Source organism: Cynocephalus volans, chromosome 12 (assembly GCF_027409185.1).
Source record: "Cynocephalus volans isolate mCynVol1 chromosome 12, mCynVol1.pri, whole genome shotgun sequence".
NCBI classification, from domain to species: Eukaryota; Metazoa; Chordata; class Mammalia; order Dermoptera; family Cynocephalidae; genus Cynocephalus; species Cynocephalus volans.
Genome location: NC_084471.1, coordinates 19,130,670 through 19,144,066, shown reverse-complemented (window position 1 = coordinate 19,144,066; position 13,397 = coordinate 19,130,670). Strand labels below are relative to the sequence as shown.

Here is a 13,397-nt window from a genome sequence, read left to right as displayed (position 1 = left end):
CTTGTTCTATAGGATCTAGGACTTGAGAGTTATTAGCTTTTGGTGATATACTTTCTTGATTTTTCATATTCTGGTATCTTTCCTTTGATGTTTGGTCATTGTGGGAAGGGATTTTACGGTCTACTGGTTTGACACTGTTGTCTGATTAGGATGCTGATGGGGCTGCCAATTTGGCATGGCTGCCTCAGTGTCTGCTCTTTTGCCCACTGGCGCCTCAGGTCTTAGGCCTCTCCGGGGAGGCGCCTTTCTGGTCGTCACACACTCAGCTGGGCTGGGAATGGAGTCCAGCAGCGGAGAGGCTTGTGTGCTCAGTCTTGTGCTGGCACCGTGGGGCGTGTGGTCTCTGCAGATCTCAGGCCTCTCCAGCGGGGTGCCTCTCTGGTCAGTGTGCACTTGGTCAGGCTGGGGATGGAGTCTGGCTGCCGTGAGGACTACCTGCTCGGTTGTGCCCTGGCACTGCAGGGTGCATGGTCTCTGTGGATCTCGGGCCTCTCTGGCGGGGTGCCTCTCTGGTCGGCGTGCATTCGGTCGGGCTGGGGATGGAGTCCAGTGGCCGTCAGGCCTACCTGCTTGGTCGCCCGCTGGCACTGCATGGTGCATGGTCTCTGCAGATCTTGGGCCTCTCCGGTGAGGCCCCTCTCTGGTCGATGTGCACTCGGCCGGGCTGTGGATGTAGTCTGGCAGCGGCGAGGACTATGTGCTTGGTTGTGCGCTGGCACCATGGGGTGTGTTGTCTCTGTGGATCAAGATTTGAATTTTATCTCAAGTTTTCTTGCCCTCATTTTTCCTTTTTGAAATGACTTTTTAAACAAAAAACATATTCTTGTCTCTTCTAGAATATTATTTTAGTTATGTTTGGGCTTAACGTTTCTGTAGCAATACTGTCACACTAATACCAACCTTTCTTTTCATTCTAGGCCCTGGAGGAGCAGCTAAAGATGTGTAAGTACTTAATATTATCATTTTATAGGCTTTCTGAGGAAGATGCTGTTTTTCATGATGAACTTTAGATATCTGTGGGTATGGCTGAAAAGACATGAAAATGCTTTCTGTACTATGTGCATATCATGATTATCATTTGGTTTATCACCAAAGTGCTATTTGAAGAATGCTGTTTATGATAATTTATTTTTTCTTTTCAGTTCCCCTGACATTTTAACTCAGAATCTTAAGAAAGAGAAATGTTTGTGTTTTCATCCCAACTTGTGTAGAGATTTCCTCTAGTAAAAAGCAAGTGATTACGGAAGAATTAAGCACATTGCTCCTATGACTATGGAATGTCTTAGAGTCAGCTGAAGAGGAAATGCTTTAGCCAAACATTTACCAAATGCACATTGAACTGTTTTAAAGTGGATAACTAGATATTCAAGTTAATATATATGACCATTGAACGTAATCGACATTGAGCTGATCTTCAGACCATAGGACATTTAATACAGGAGCAGCTTCTCCCTATGCGAGGTTTCTGGAGCTCAGGAACTCTCTCAGTGATTCTGTCATATCCCTTCTCTGCATCCTCCCACTTCTAACCTAGATATAGTAAGGACATTACAGTAGTTCACTGTTTAAGAGTGTTTGAGGTTACCCCATGGAGGGTGGGATCAACCCTTCTACCCAAAACTGAGTTGGATGTTAAGACTGATGGCACCACACAACATCAAGAGAATATGAAATGACTTATTACATACTGAGGCTCTCTGGGGAGAGCAGGGCAGGCTCCCAAACTGGTTCATTCAGCTGGAGTGAAAAAAGGGTTGAGCGACTTTGGTTTTTATTGTGGTTGGAGAGTGGGCCCGGGTGAGGGCCCTTTAAGTGTAGGCAGAGGTTTGGTCTTCCTGCTGGCATAGGGAAGAAGTGCTCAGGCTTTTTGGCTTGCACAGATGTGAGGTGTAACAGGGAGGGCTGGAACTTGAAAGGTGTCAGTGGTCAAACATCAAAAATAGAGTCATACTTTTTTATCGCAAAGAAGAATTCAGAAAAAATTAAAATGGGGTTGTAAAGTTTGCTGGGAACCAGATGTGCATTTTGTATGGGACTTTGGGTAAAAAGGAAGCAGTTAATAGATTGCTGCAAACTGCTGGTTATAATGTTTTGAGTTTATTACCAGAATATTTAGCGACAGTGAATTCTGCATCCTTACCTTATTCCTATTATTGCGGTATTTTGGTATTTCCTTTAGTCTTTCTCTTCCATTTCTATATATTGCCAGATTAATGTCCTTCAAGCGCTGTCCTCCCCTGGTAGGGCATCTGCTCAAAACTTCTCATTTATTCTCCACTGCCCACTGGATTAAGCCCAGAATCCCTTGGGAATAGGAAGGCTGTTTGTGCTTTACCTTTAGCTGACTGGCACTGCCTGATGTGGGGGGAGATGCTGCAGTCAGGAGTAGCAAAGCCAAGGACTGAGAGGGAGTTGGAGACCTGCCCAGCCAGTGTCAGGGCCCCACGCTGACTCCTTGTTTTCTGTTTCCTTTCCTTGCTTTTGCTGTTCTCTGTGCCTGAAATGGCCTTTTTCCCAATCTTACTTGTAGAATTCATTCCCCAATTCTCTTCAGAGCTTATATCTTACTCTTTGCAAGAAGTATTTCCTGGATCTCTCAACTGGATACAGTGTCTTTCCCTTCTGAACTTTTACAGCATTTTGAACTTCTCTTATGATACACCATATTGGATTGATATTATAGTTATTCATGTTCTTGTCTTTTGTCCCTTGGAAATTGAAGGAGGTGAAATGTCTTACTCATTTTAATGCGCTCTACAGTTATTAGTATCATGCTTTCAACGTAGTGTTTAATAGTCGTTGAATGAATTCCATCATTTGTCTTCAAGGAGAGAGTGATTTCATGACTTCCTCTTTCTTCTAGAGGCATGGAAATTTCTAATGAAATTTAGTAACGAGTTTGTCAACAGAATTAACTTCCAGGATGTGAGATGCCATTTAACTACTTTTTAAAGTCCTGACTTGTTCAGATTTATGTTTTCTCAGACTAAACCTCATTATATGTCCTATAACTTAAAAAAAAAAAAGAAAAAAAAAGTAATGGCATTAAATAGATGACCCTCTAAGAAGTAAATGAAATAAGTGTAATTAGAAAAGGTTAAAGAATATTATAGTGTTACTTTTTCTTGCACAAAAGATATATTCAAACATTTTATTTTTTAAAAAGGAAGCTATAGATTTAGAAATCTTGACTATGACATTAGGTGATGCCACGAATGAATGAGAAAGTAAGAATTAAGATGATATACATTTTTTTAATCATGTAGATTCAAAAATTTTTTAAAAATCTGAACAGATTAATCCCAAACCAAAAGAAATGGCCAAAATAACATGAGTACTGAGAGTAGAAAACTTCAAATAAGGCAACCATCATATAACACAAACCACATAAAAGTCTTTTGGGAGAATTAGAGTTATATTTGGAAGCCAGAAATATGAGAACACTTCAAAAACTCCGTGGAAAGATCTGTATTGTCTTTTCATTCTACCTTTCCACGAACTTTCTGAAGTATCCTTGTATATTAAAAAACCAGTTCCCTAGGGAAGGTTTGCAAATTTTACTATCTCTCCCTTTTCCTATTTATTTGATGTTTTCTGTTGGCAAGAAGATGGTATATAATAACAAAAAAAAAAAAGGTATTTTTGCCCTTATCTAGATCACTGTCTACTGGGATCAAAATACAGTGTGATAAATGTAAATTATTAAAATAGTCACAACTTAATGCTGGTCCGGGTCTTGATGGACTAGCACGAGTTCATGCAGAGCAGGGGAAGCATGGTGGCCCAGGGCAGAGGGAAAAGAGTGAAAAGGCAGGTCGGCGCGGGCGAGTGGCAGGTCTTCTGGGATCAGCCAGCCTGTTTTCCTGAGCCTCTGGTGCAGCTGGGCAGAAGTGACAGAGGATGGGCTACGGCTGTGCGTGAAGGGCTTTTGGAGCCGGGCTGGCAGTTGTACTTGATTTTGTATGCAGCCGAGAGCCATTTGAGATTTCGAGGTGGAGGAATTAAATGATTACGTTTGCCTTTTAGGGCAATAACTCCCAAAGCAGTGTGCTAGATGAGATGGGGGAGGGGGCAGGCATAGGGATGTACTGGAGGTGAGGTCATGGGAGCATCAGAGAGCAGACAGCTGCCACGGGAAAGGAGAAGAAGTCCTGCCTTCAAGTATGTTTGGAAATATAATTGATAACATCTGTCCAATGACTGAATGGGGAAGGAAAGGACAGGAAAAGCTGAGGATAACACTACTGTTTCAAACTTGAGCCAAGGGAAGGGATGGCTAATAATCCAGAGAAGTCAGTGGACTGAAGGAGGCAGAGGAGCCATTGTGTCGGCCACATTGGTCACCTTGGCGACTGTAGTTTCAGATGAGCAGTGTGAGAAAGCACCGGGTCAGAGTGGAAGTGAGTGGGAAGCAAGGAGGTGGAGAGAGCCATGTGTGCTCCTTCATTTTGCCATGTTTAACCAGACGATGGAATGATGTTGGTAACTTTTAGAGGGAGCATATTTTAAAAATGTGTATTTCTATTGTAAAAGGAACACCAAGAGGGAAAGTACAGAAAAGTATTTTTTTTAGAAAAAAGGAAAAGCTGTTATTCTACCATCAGAGACAATCATCATTAACATTTTACACTGTTTTCTTTATTTTTTTTATTATTTCTGACTAATTGTGTGTATGGATGATTTTGTATATTGAAGTTTTTTTTTTCTTCTGTTTATTTTTTTGTGTGTAGAGGAGACATAGGTGTACCTTGAGGGTAAGGGGTAGGAACTGGTAGAATAGGAAAAGCTGAGGGTGGTTTTCTGTGGTGAGGGAGAGAATAATTGATGGCAGTAGGTTCTAGAACAGGCTAGACAGATTAAATACATAGAAGGTTAACTTTAGATACTTCAGATCATGGATGAAGATATATAGAAAGTTAATCACCATGAAACAGACCCACATGCATATCAGGGAGTGATCCTTTTTCTTCCTCTCTGCCTCTGTAAATCACAGTGCAGTTACATACTGAGCAAAAAAATAGAAGTGAATTCAACGTGATGACATGTGGCTACTTTCATAAACCTGCAAAAATCAACCATGCTTTTATTCTATTTCAGTGAATTCTTAGCTATTTGGCACAAATAATGTTGTGTTGGGATATTTTTGGTTGGAAATGGCAGAAGCCCAGCTTAAACTGGTCTAAACAAACAAAAAGGAATCTATTGGCATGTGTAGTGGGAAAGCTACAGGGGTTTTGCTTTAGTCACAGCTAGATCCAGGTGATTAAATGACAGGAAGAAACTCCTCATCTCTGCTTTCATGTTTTTGGCTTCATTCTTAGGCAGCTTTCCCCAAGTGGTGACAGCGATGAACAGTTTATATCTTACCAGCTTAGTAACGATGGAAAAACAACTTCTCTTTCCCAGTAGTTTGATCAAAAGTCCTAGGGCTAGACTCACTGGCCAGGGGGGTCATGTGCCTGTCTCTGCATCAGTCAGTAAGCCAGCAGAATGTGGGATTCTCATTGGCCAGGCCTGGGTCCCCATATGACCAAAGAGTGGGAGAGTGGTGGTTCTACAAAGAAAATTAGGGTGCCTTTATCAGAAAAAGCAGGGCAACTGTAGCCGGGCAGATGGGAACAAAGCATGTTTTCTATGTCGGTTAATTTTCATGTTGTTAAAAAAAAAACTCGACTTAAAGTTTAAGCTATATTTACAAGAATATATTACGGACATGTTTCAAGTTAGAAACAGTATTAATTGAATTTAATTAATTCAAATACTTCTTTCACTTAAAACTTGTAAAGTGGCATTTCATTAAGATTCTTTTCTTGACAAAGCTATTTTATTGTTATAGAAGGTAGCAGCTATAGAGAAAAATATCTTGGAATGAATTAACATAAAACACATTGACAGTCTGTCTTTTTTAAAAAATGAATTTATGAATCTCTTACTATGAGTTTCCTTGGAATCCTTTATAAATTTCCCATGTGTCAGCTGAGCCCTCTGTATTCCTCATAGCTAGAAACCTGAGGGTATCTGATGGGTTCCTTTCTCATCCGTGTTGTAGGAGGCAAGGCTGCCTTCGAAGATTGAGGAGGACGGGGTTTAAGTAGCGTTGAAAAAGCCTGCATTTTGGAAGCACAGAGACCTGTGTTTAAAATTCTCCTTACTACTTACCAGCTATGTGGTATCGTGTCCTTAGTGTAGTTGTGTGTAAAATTAAGATAATAACTGTGCAGGGCAATCATCTTCATCATTATCATCATCATTCTTGCTTTTTAGCAGCTAATCTTTTTTGATGACTGTGTGATCTATACTGATTTTCAGCACTTTATGTACATTATCTCATTCCATACCCATGACAATCTGATGGAGAAGATAACGCTGTTTCATTTTACAAATTAGGACTTGGAAGCCACAGGGAGGTTAAGTAACTGCTCAAAGGTTTTAGAGTTATAGATACAATGTATTCAGTATCCCTGGATAATACCTGGCACTATGCTTTTTGCCCCTGGTAAATGGTAGCTATAATTATTAGGTGGTTTAAGGGTTGTTGAAAAGACTTGGCAGAACCTCTGTCATGACTACCTGATGGCAGAAGACGCAGAGCATTGAAGGCCTTGCTGTGGTTAGAAATCGTACATTCCCGCTGGTAGCCATGGTTAGGTTTTCCTTAAGGAGGACCCAGTGAAATAGGAGCAGGTAGAGAGAGCAGATAGATGGATTCATCCAGAGATGGAGAGAGATAGGTGGTGACCAGTGAGTGCTGCTGAAATGCTCGACTGCAAGGCACATGCTGGGGAGAGAGGGAAGGGAAGCCCTGACAGATGGGGAGAGTGGGGAGGGGTGGACTAAGCAGAGGTGACAATGTAGTAAGAAAGCAGGCTTCTTAAGGATGGTGGGAAGATCGGAGGGAGGATTGTTCTTTTCCCCCCAACGGAGTGAGGTTTCCCTACCCTAAAATGCCTGTGGTAAAGTAGTTCCAGGAGCTAAGCTCTGTGGCACAGCCGTGGGAAAACATCATTAGAGTGGCAATAATAGTTGCTGGGACAGAGGAAGAGAGTAACATGTGAGGTACGAGGTTGGATGGGTGGTTTTCATGGATTTTTAACTTGAACAAGATAATGATGGTTAGAAAGGTCAGGGCCAAAGTCTTCAGTGCATTTGGAGCTGTTGTGGCGGAGTGGAGACTCCAAAGAGGAGAGTTTTTGAGTGAAGATGAAATCAGCCCCATCTGAAGGCGCTCCATGGGGAACTTGGGAGCATGCTGACTCCAAATGCTGTTTGGAGATACTGGGATATGTGAAAACAAGCTGCATGTTCTTGAGGTTTCAGAAAAGTGGTATCATCAGGGAAAAGCAAGGTTTCTTAAGGTAAGGGGATGAGAACATTCTTGTCTTATGGCAAGAATGATACTTGAAGAAGTATAGCAAATGATACTTCTGCACCCAATGCTGAAATAATCCCTAACACTGTGTGCTCGGCAGGAAGGGAACAGTTAGGAGGAGAGCAGGGGAGGAGTAGGGAAATTGCAATTTAGCTCTTGATCCATTGCCTCCATGCAAAGGGAAGTTGAAAGCATTCCTTTGAAGTGAATGTTACTCATATTCTCCAGTAACATTCTGTAAGAGAGAGAGAGGAACCAATATGGGGTTCATTCAAGGACAGAGATTGAAAGATAACCGTGCAAAGAAGTTTTGAAATTGTGAAGAAATGAATGAGATTAAACATAAGCCAAAACAATCAATGGTAAAACATAGTTCAGTCAGAAATCATATGTAATTAAGTGTTTGTTAGAATTGATTGGAACCACCCTAAGAAGTAGGAGCCACCATAAAAACATATTATAAAGAAAATTAAATGATTACACATTGATCTGGGGAGTTGTAGTATAGATGGAACAGACCTATTCCGGAAGATGATCACAAATGATAATAAAAAATAGATTATTACAGCTACATGCATGGTCTCCAGAGGTTTCTGTATTAAATTTATACTGTTCATAAATCAAAATAAGTTTAGACTCTTTAGTGGCACTGCAAATATGGAAAAAGAAAAGACTACAGGCTGTTTTTCTGTTCTTAGATCATCTCTAATGAGAATAGTCCTATATTTAGAACATTTTTCTTGATGAGTAAGTAAAAAATAAATCATTTCTTTGTCACATAACTATGTTAGTTTTGGAAGGCTAAGGAAAGTGAGAACTTTCTGAATTTTCAGACAAGTTGTAGTTAGAATGAGTTAGGAGGTACGTGTTGGTGCATCTGACTGTTGTCTAATAAATATTGGTCATCTATGTTTGCCCTTGACCATGACATGGTTCCATTGTTTTTCCTTTGAAACTTTTAGCTCACTTGGGATATGTTTTATACAGCCCAGAGGCTAAGCAAATATAGGGATGAAAATATTTTGACTACCATATATTACTGAGTAAGGAAAAAGTAGTGGTTTCAATTTGATACATTAGCCCTGAATAAGGTTTCTCTTAATGAAAGTGATAGTTATTTTTAAGATAAAAATCATAGTGGTGTAAAATGATTGAAAGGTTTTGGTGTACCATACAGATATGTGGTTTCAAATAGGCATGCACGAGATACATTAATGAAAAAAAGGACAGGTAGAAGAAAGCCAACATGCTCTAAAGAGCAACCACAGACCCAGAATGGGTTTGGACGTAGCCCAATTTCTGGAACCCTGACTTGAAAGAACTCAGAGCTTATTTATGGTTAAAGAGAAATTCAGTCTCTCCGGTTCATATAGGAAAGGTCTGTAAAGCTAGTATGCAGCTGAAGGGGGTGCATAATTACCTGGGGATTCTGGAACAATACAGATATTCAATCTGAGAAGAGTACCATGCTGGTTTTAGCAAGTTCACAGGAAGTAGGCTAGAGTGGAATTAATGGAAACCCTGAGGTAAAGGAAACTTAAAGCTATGTATCTGTAATCTTAGGTGCAGTGGTTGTTTTTGGTCAGTTGCATTTTTCTTTTCTTTCTCTGGCATGCCAAGTGTCAGGCTAACTTTGATCAGATAGGTATCACTAAAGAGTGTCTTACTCTGTAAGAATGACTCATGTTTAAACTATCAACTGAGAATTTATCTTTTCAGCAATCCCAAAAGATGTTGAAGGTGGGAGGAATATGTGTTTCGGTGGTCCACCCTCAATAACACTTGTTTCGACAGTTTTATTGATGCTGTGACTGAAAGTCTGAGTCAGAGCCCTGTAAGCTTGTGACCTTTGTCTAGGAGATTATTATGATACCCAATGGGCAGCTTTAACCTTGACACCGTCTTTCTCCTTGAATACCTGTTCTTTGATTAAAGAAGCTAAATCTTTATTAACAAAAAAAGGAGCTAATTCTAATTAAATACCCAATGTATTTTAAAAATCTGGTCCAAAATGGTTAATACGTGTTCCACGGTTCTTAGGAAATGTTCTTGTAGTTTAAAAGGTTTTCTTCATAAGATGGTATGTGAGGTTATGATTAAATAATCACTTTCCAATTTTTCAAATGATGAGTATGGTAAGAAGTAAAACATTGTCTTGATAGCAAGAAATCAATTTATCAATAGGTTTTCAGTTATGCTCCCTCTGGAAAGAACAAGTTTATCAAACAAGTTTACTCTTTACAGTAGTAACTAGAAAATGGAATCACTAGTCATTCAAATTAATGTAAGTCCCTGGTACTACTTTTCTTCCCCACTCTGTGGACTACAGAAGTAAGTCTTCCTTCTAAGATTGGTTCTGAGCACAACTGTAAATTGGACAATGTTTGTATTCAAATCCCTGCTCTGAGTTCTAGTCCCTTCCTTTGGGTGCTCCTTGTTCTCTCTCTATTGTGCCTCTCTCTTCATTGACACTGGGGCATTTAGGACTGATGATAGAGAACTTGAATTTGTAACTTTAGCCAACAACTAAGATTAAACTATATTTAAATCTCAGCCTTTCCAGCCCTTGAACGTTGTTGCTTATCCCACTGAATAAAAGAGCCTACCTGCCTCTTTACACCTTTCCTTCTCTTCTTTTCTCTTTACTTAGCTGGGGAAGACAGAAATCAAGGTGGGCTATGACATTTTTTGTCTTTTTTGCATGTGGTCCTGATATTAGGGCATTAAAACCGTGTTAAGTGGAAGGGCTTTCTCTATTAACTGTTTTGGATTCGGTTCCACATTACAGGGAGTACTTTGTAGCCTTTTAGTCCCTGGTTAGATTAGAGACAGCTGTCGTAGCCTCTTCTATTTCCTATTTCCTCTCTCAAGAGCATTACACTCGCCTAAGTTAGAATTGAGGTCAAACTAATGACAGAGAACTGACTTTCTTTCCTCATTTTTGCCAGCCAGAAACTTTGTGTTTTCTTGGCGGGGCCTTTGAGAAAGGGTTAGGTCAGCTGGGGGGCGGGGTGGGGGGAGGGAGGAGAGGTATGCAATTGGGTTCCCCCCCCCCGGGATGGTTGCATTGATCAGGGGTGCTTATCCCCCTCAAGACCACTCCAGTCATCTCCTTTGCCCATTTTTTAATTGGATTATTTGGTTTTTTACTGTGTAGTTGTTTGAGTTCCTTGTATATTCTGGATACCAATCCGTTGTTGGATGTATAGTTTTCAGATGTTTGCTCCCATTCTGTAGGTTGTCTTTCCACTTTGTTGATTGTTTCCTTTGCTATGCAGAAGCTTTTTAGTTTGATATAATCCCATTTACTTATTTTTTCTTTTGTTGCTTGTGCTTTTGAAGTCTTGTTCATGAACTCTTTGCCCAGTCCTACTTTCTGGAGTGTTTCTTGTATGTTTTCTTTTAGTAATTTTATGGTTTTGCATCTTATATTTAAGTCTTTAATCCATTTTGAATTGCTTTTGGTATATGGTGAGAGGTACAGATTCAGTTTCATTCTTCTGCATATGGATGTCCCAGCACCATTTATTGAAGAGGCAGTCTTTTCCCTAATGTATGTTCTTGTTGCCTTTGTCAAAGATTAGTTGGCTGTAAGTATTTGGGTTGATTTCTGGGTTTTCTGTTCTGTTCCATTGGTCTGAGTGTCTTTTTTATGCTAGTACCATACTGTTTTGTTTACAATAGTTTTGTAATATAATTTGAAGTTGCATAGTGTTATGCCTCTAGCTTTATTTTTTTTTGCTCAGTATTACTTTGGCTGTTCAGGGAATAGATATTTTTCAAAGGAAGACATACAAATGGCCAACAGGTACATGAAAAAATGCTCAGCATCACTAATCATCAGGGAAATGCAAATCAAAACCACACTGAGATATCATCTCACCCCAATTAGACTGACAGTTATTAAAAAGACCAAGAATAATGAATGCTGGCGAGGATGTAGGGAAGGGGGAACTCTTCTACACTGCTGGTGGGACTGTAAATTAGTACAGCTATTATGGAAAACAGTATGGAGTTTTCTCAAACAACTACTGGTAGAACTACCATATAATCTAGCAGTTCCACTATGGGGTATATATCCAAAGGAATGGAAATCATGTTAAAAGATCACCTGCACCCCCGTGTTCATTGCAGCTCTATTTACAATAGCCAGAATATGGAACCAACCTAAATATCCACTGATGGACGATTGGATAAGGAAAACGTGGTATATATACACAATGGAATACTACTCAGCCATAAAAAAGAATGAAATATTCTGCCATTTGCAGCAACATGGATGAGCTTAGAGAATATTATGCTAAGTGAAATAAGCCAGACACAGAAAGAGAAATACCATGTCTTCACTCATAACTGGGTGCTAAGAAAGGAAGAAAGAAAGATGGTAAGAAATGAAGAAAGAGAGAAAAAAAACACAATAATACATTGAACTTTCAAAAGGAGAGGTCAATCCTAAGGATACTAGCTATTGGGGAGACAGAGGGAGGGTGGTTGGTTAGGGATTGGTTGCATAAGGGGCATAAAGAATAATTACGATTTGTGATAATGAATATGCTAATAAATTGTACAGTACAAAAAAAAGAAAAAGACTACTCATCACCCCTTATGGCCTCCGGACCCTCAGGTAGAGTCAGATCTCACTGTGCTTCAAAGGAATGAGCACAAAGTCTGACCTGGGAGGAAAGAACTATGCTGCAGAATAATTGCAGGGTTTTGTAGTTGATAGTACCAGAACCCTGGAGAATAGTGTGGGAACAGATTCTAAGGGTCTAAGACCTGATAGGAAGGAGTATATATTGAATTGGGCTGAATTTGTTAATGTCATTGTGTTTAACAGAGACTCTAGATTTAATAATTTAGGTACATGGCTGGAACTCTAACAGTTTAGTTTGCTTGTTTGATGAAACTTAGACTCCATGAGCTTCCACTCTAACCGGGGGAGAAGTATGCCAGAACTTAACTGGTATAATGTAGAGGAAGGAACCTCAAGCCTTAAAGAGATAGGAGTGTTGGTGTGAATTTCTCAAGTAGGACTTGCTTCCCACACAGAGGATACTAAGGAATTGAGCAAATTCAGAAGTACATTGAAGGGAGTATCTCCAAAAAGCTCTAAAGTGGTGGCCCTCTGTAAGATGGCTAATGATGGTGAAAGATGCTGCCCCTGCGATAGGGTCTTTATTTCACTGGGCATGACAGGATCCAGAGGAGCAGAGGCCAAATGGTGGTAGAACTTAACCACCTGAGACAGGGGAGACTTACCTTAACAGACAGCTGGGATGAGGAGGAAATTCAAATGTTTTATTCTGGAGGGATTTTTGATGACAGCTAGTCTAGACCACAGTCTCCTTAGGGATAAATTAGAATAGCCTTCCAAATGTTAATTTCTCCCTTTCTCTCTGTATATTTTCCTTCGTTTTTTTTTTCTTTCCATTTTTATTGTGGTAAAATATACCTAACATAAAATTTATGTATATTTCTGTAAGAGGAAAACTCCAGGTCTGTGGGGTAGAAACCTGATTTGAGTCACCACAGTTGAAAGGCACAGCCTCTTAACCCAGTTTCCAGACCGAAGTCAGACTCTGAGCCCCTTAATTGAGGAGGCCAGCTTGCCTTGAGGGAACCTTAATCACTGCCACAGTTATGTACTGTAGATATTCCTGTGAGTCTTCCCTAAAGGGGCTTGTGTCCATTTACTGGAGTGGCTGTCCAGAGCAAAAGGAAGTGCTTTGACCTCTTAGAGATTTCTAGACACTGACTCTGAATTGATGTTAATACTTGAAGACCCTAAATGCTACTATGTTCCAGTCTATGTGTGGGCTTGCGGTAGTCAGGTAGAAAATGGAATTTTGGCTACAATTCGAATTATTGTGGGTCCAGTAGTGTGCAGATTCATGCTGTTATTTTCTTAGTTCTTCTATTTGTAATTAGAATAGACATATTTGATAACTGGCAGAATCCCCTCATTGGCCCCCTGACCTGTGAAGTGAGGGCTGTCATGGTAGGAAGCACCACCTGGAAGCCCATGGAA

At 40.1% G+C, this 13,397-nt stretch overlaps 1 protein-coding gene across 1 annotated transcript in view; it reads left to right on the top strand.

The window, feature by feature from the left end:
- The first annotated feature begins 539 nt into the window (after nucleotides 1-539).
- C12H12orf75 (chromosome 12 C12orf75 homolog) overlaps nucleotides 540-13,397 on the top strand; it is a 31,572-nt gene continuing 18,714 nt past the window's right edge. The window contains exons 1-2 of the mRNA XM_063115634.1: nucleotides 540-627; nucleotides 918-942. Of these exons, the coding sequence (XP_062971704.1) occupies nucleotides 540-627; nucleotides 918-942 (113 nt within the window). The remainder of the gene's footprint in view (nucleotides 628-917; nucleotides 943-13,397) is intronic.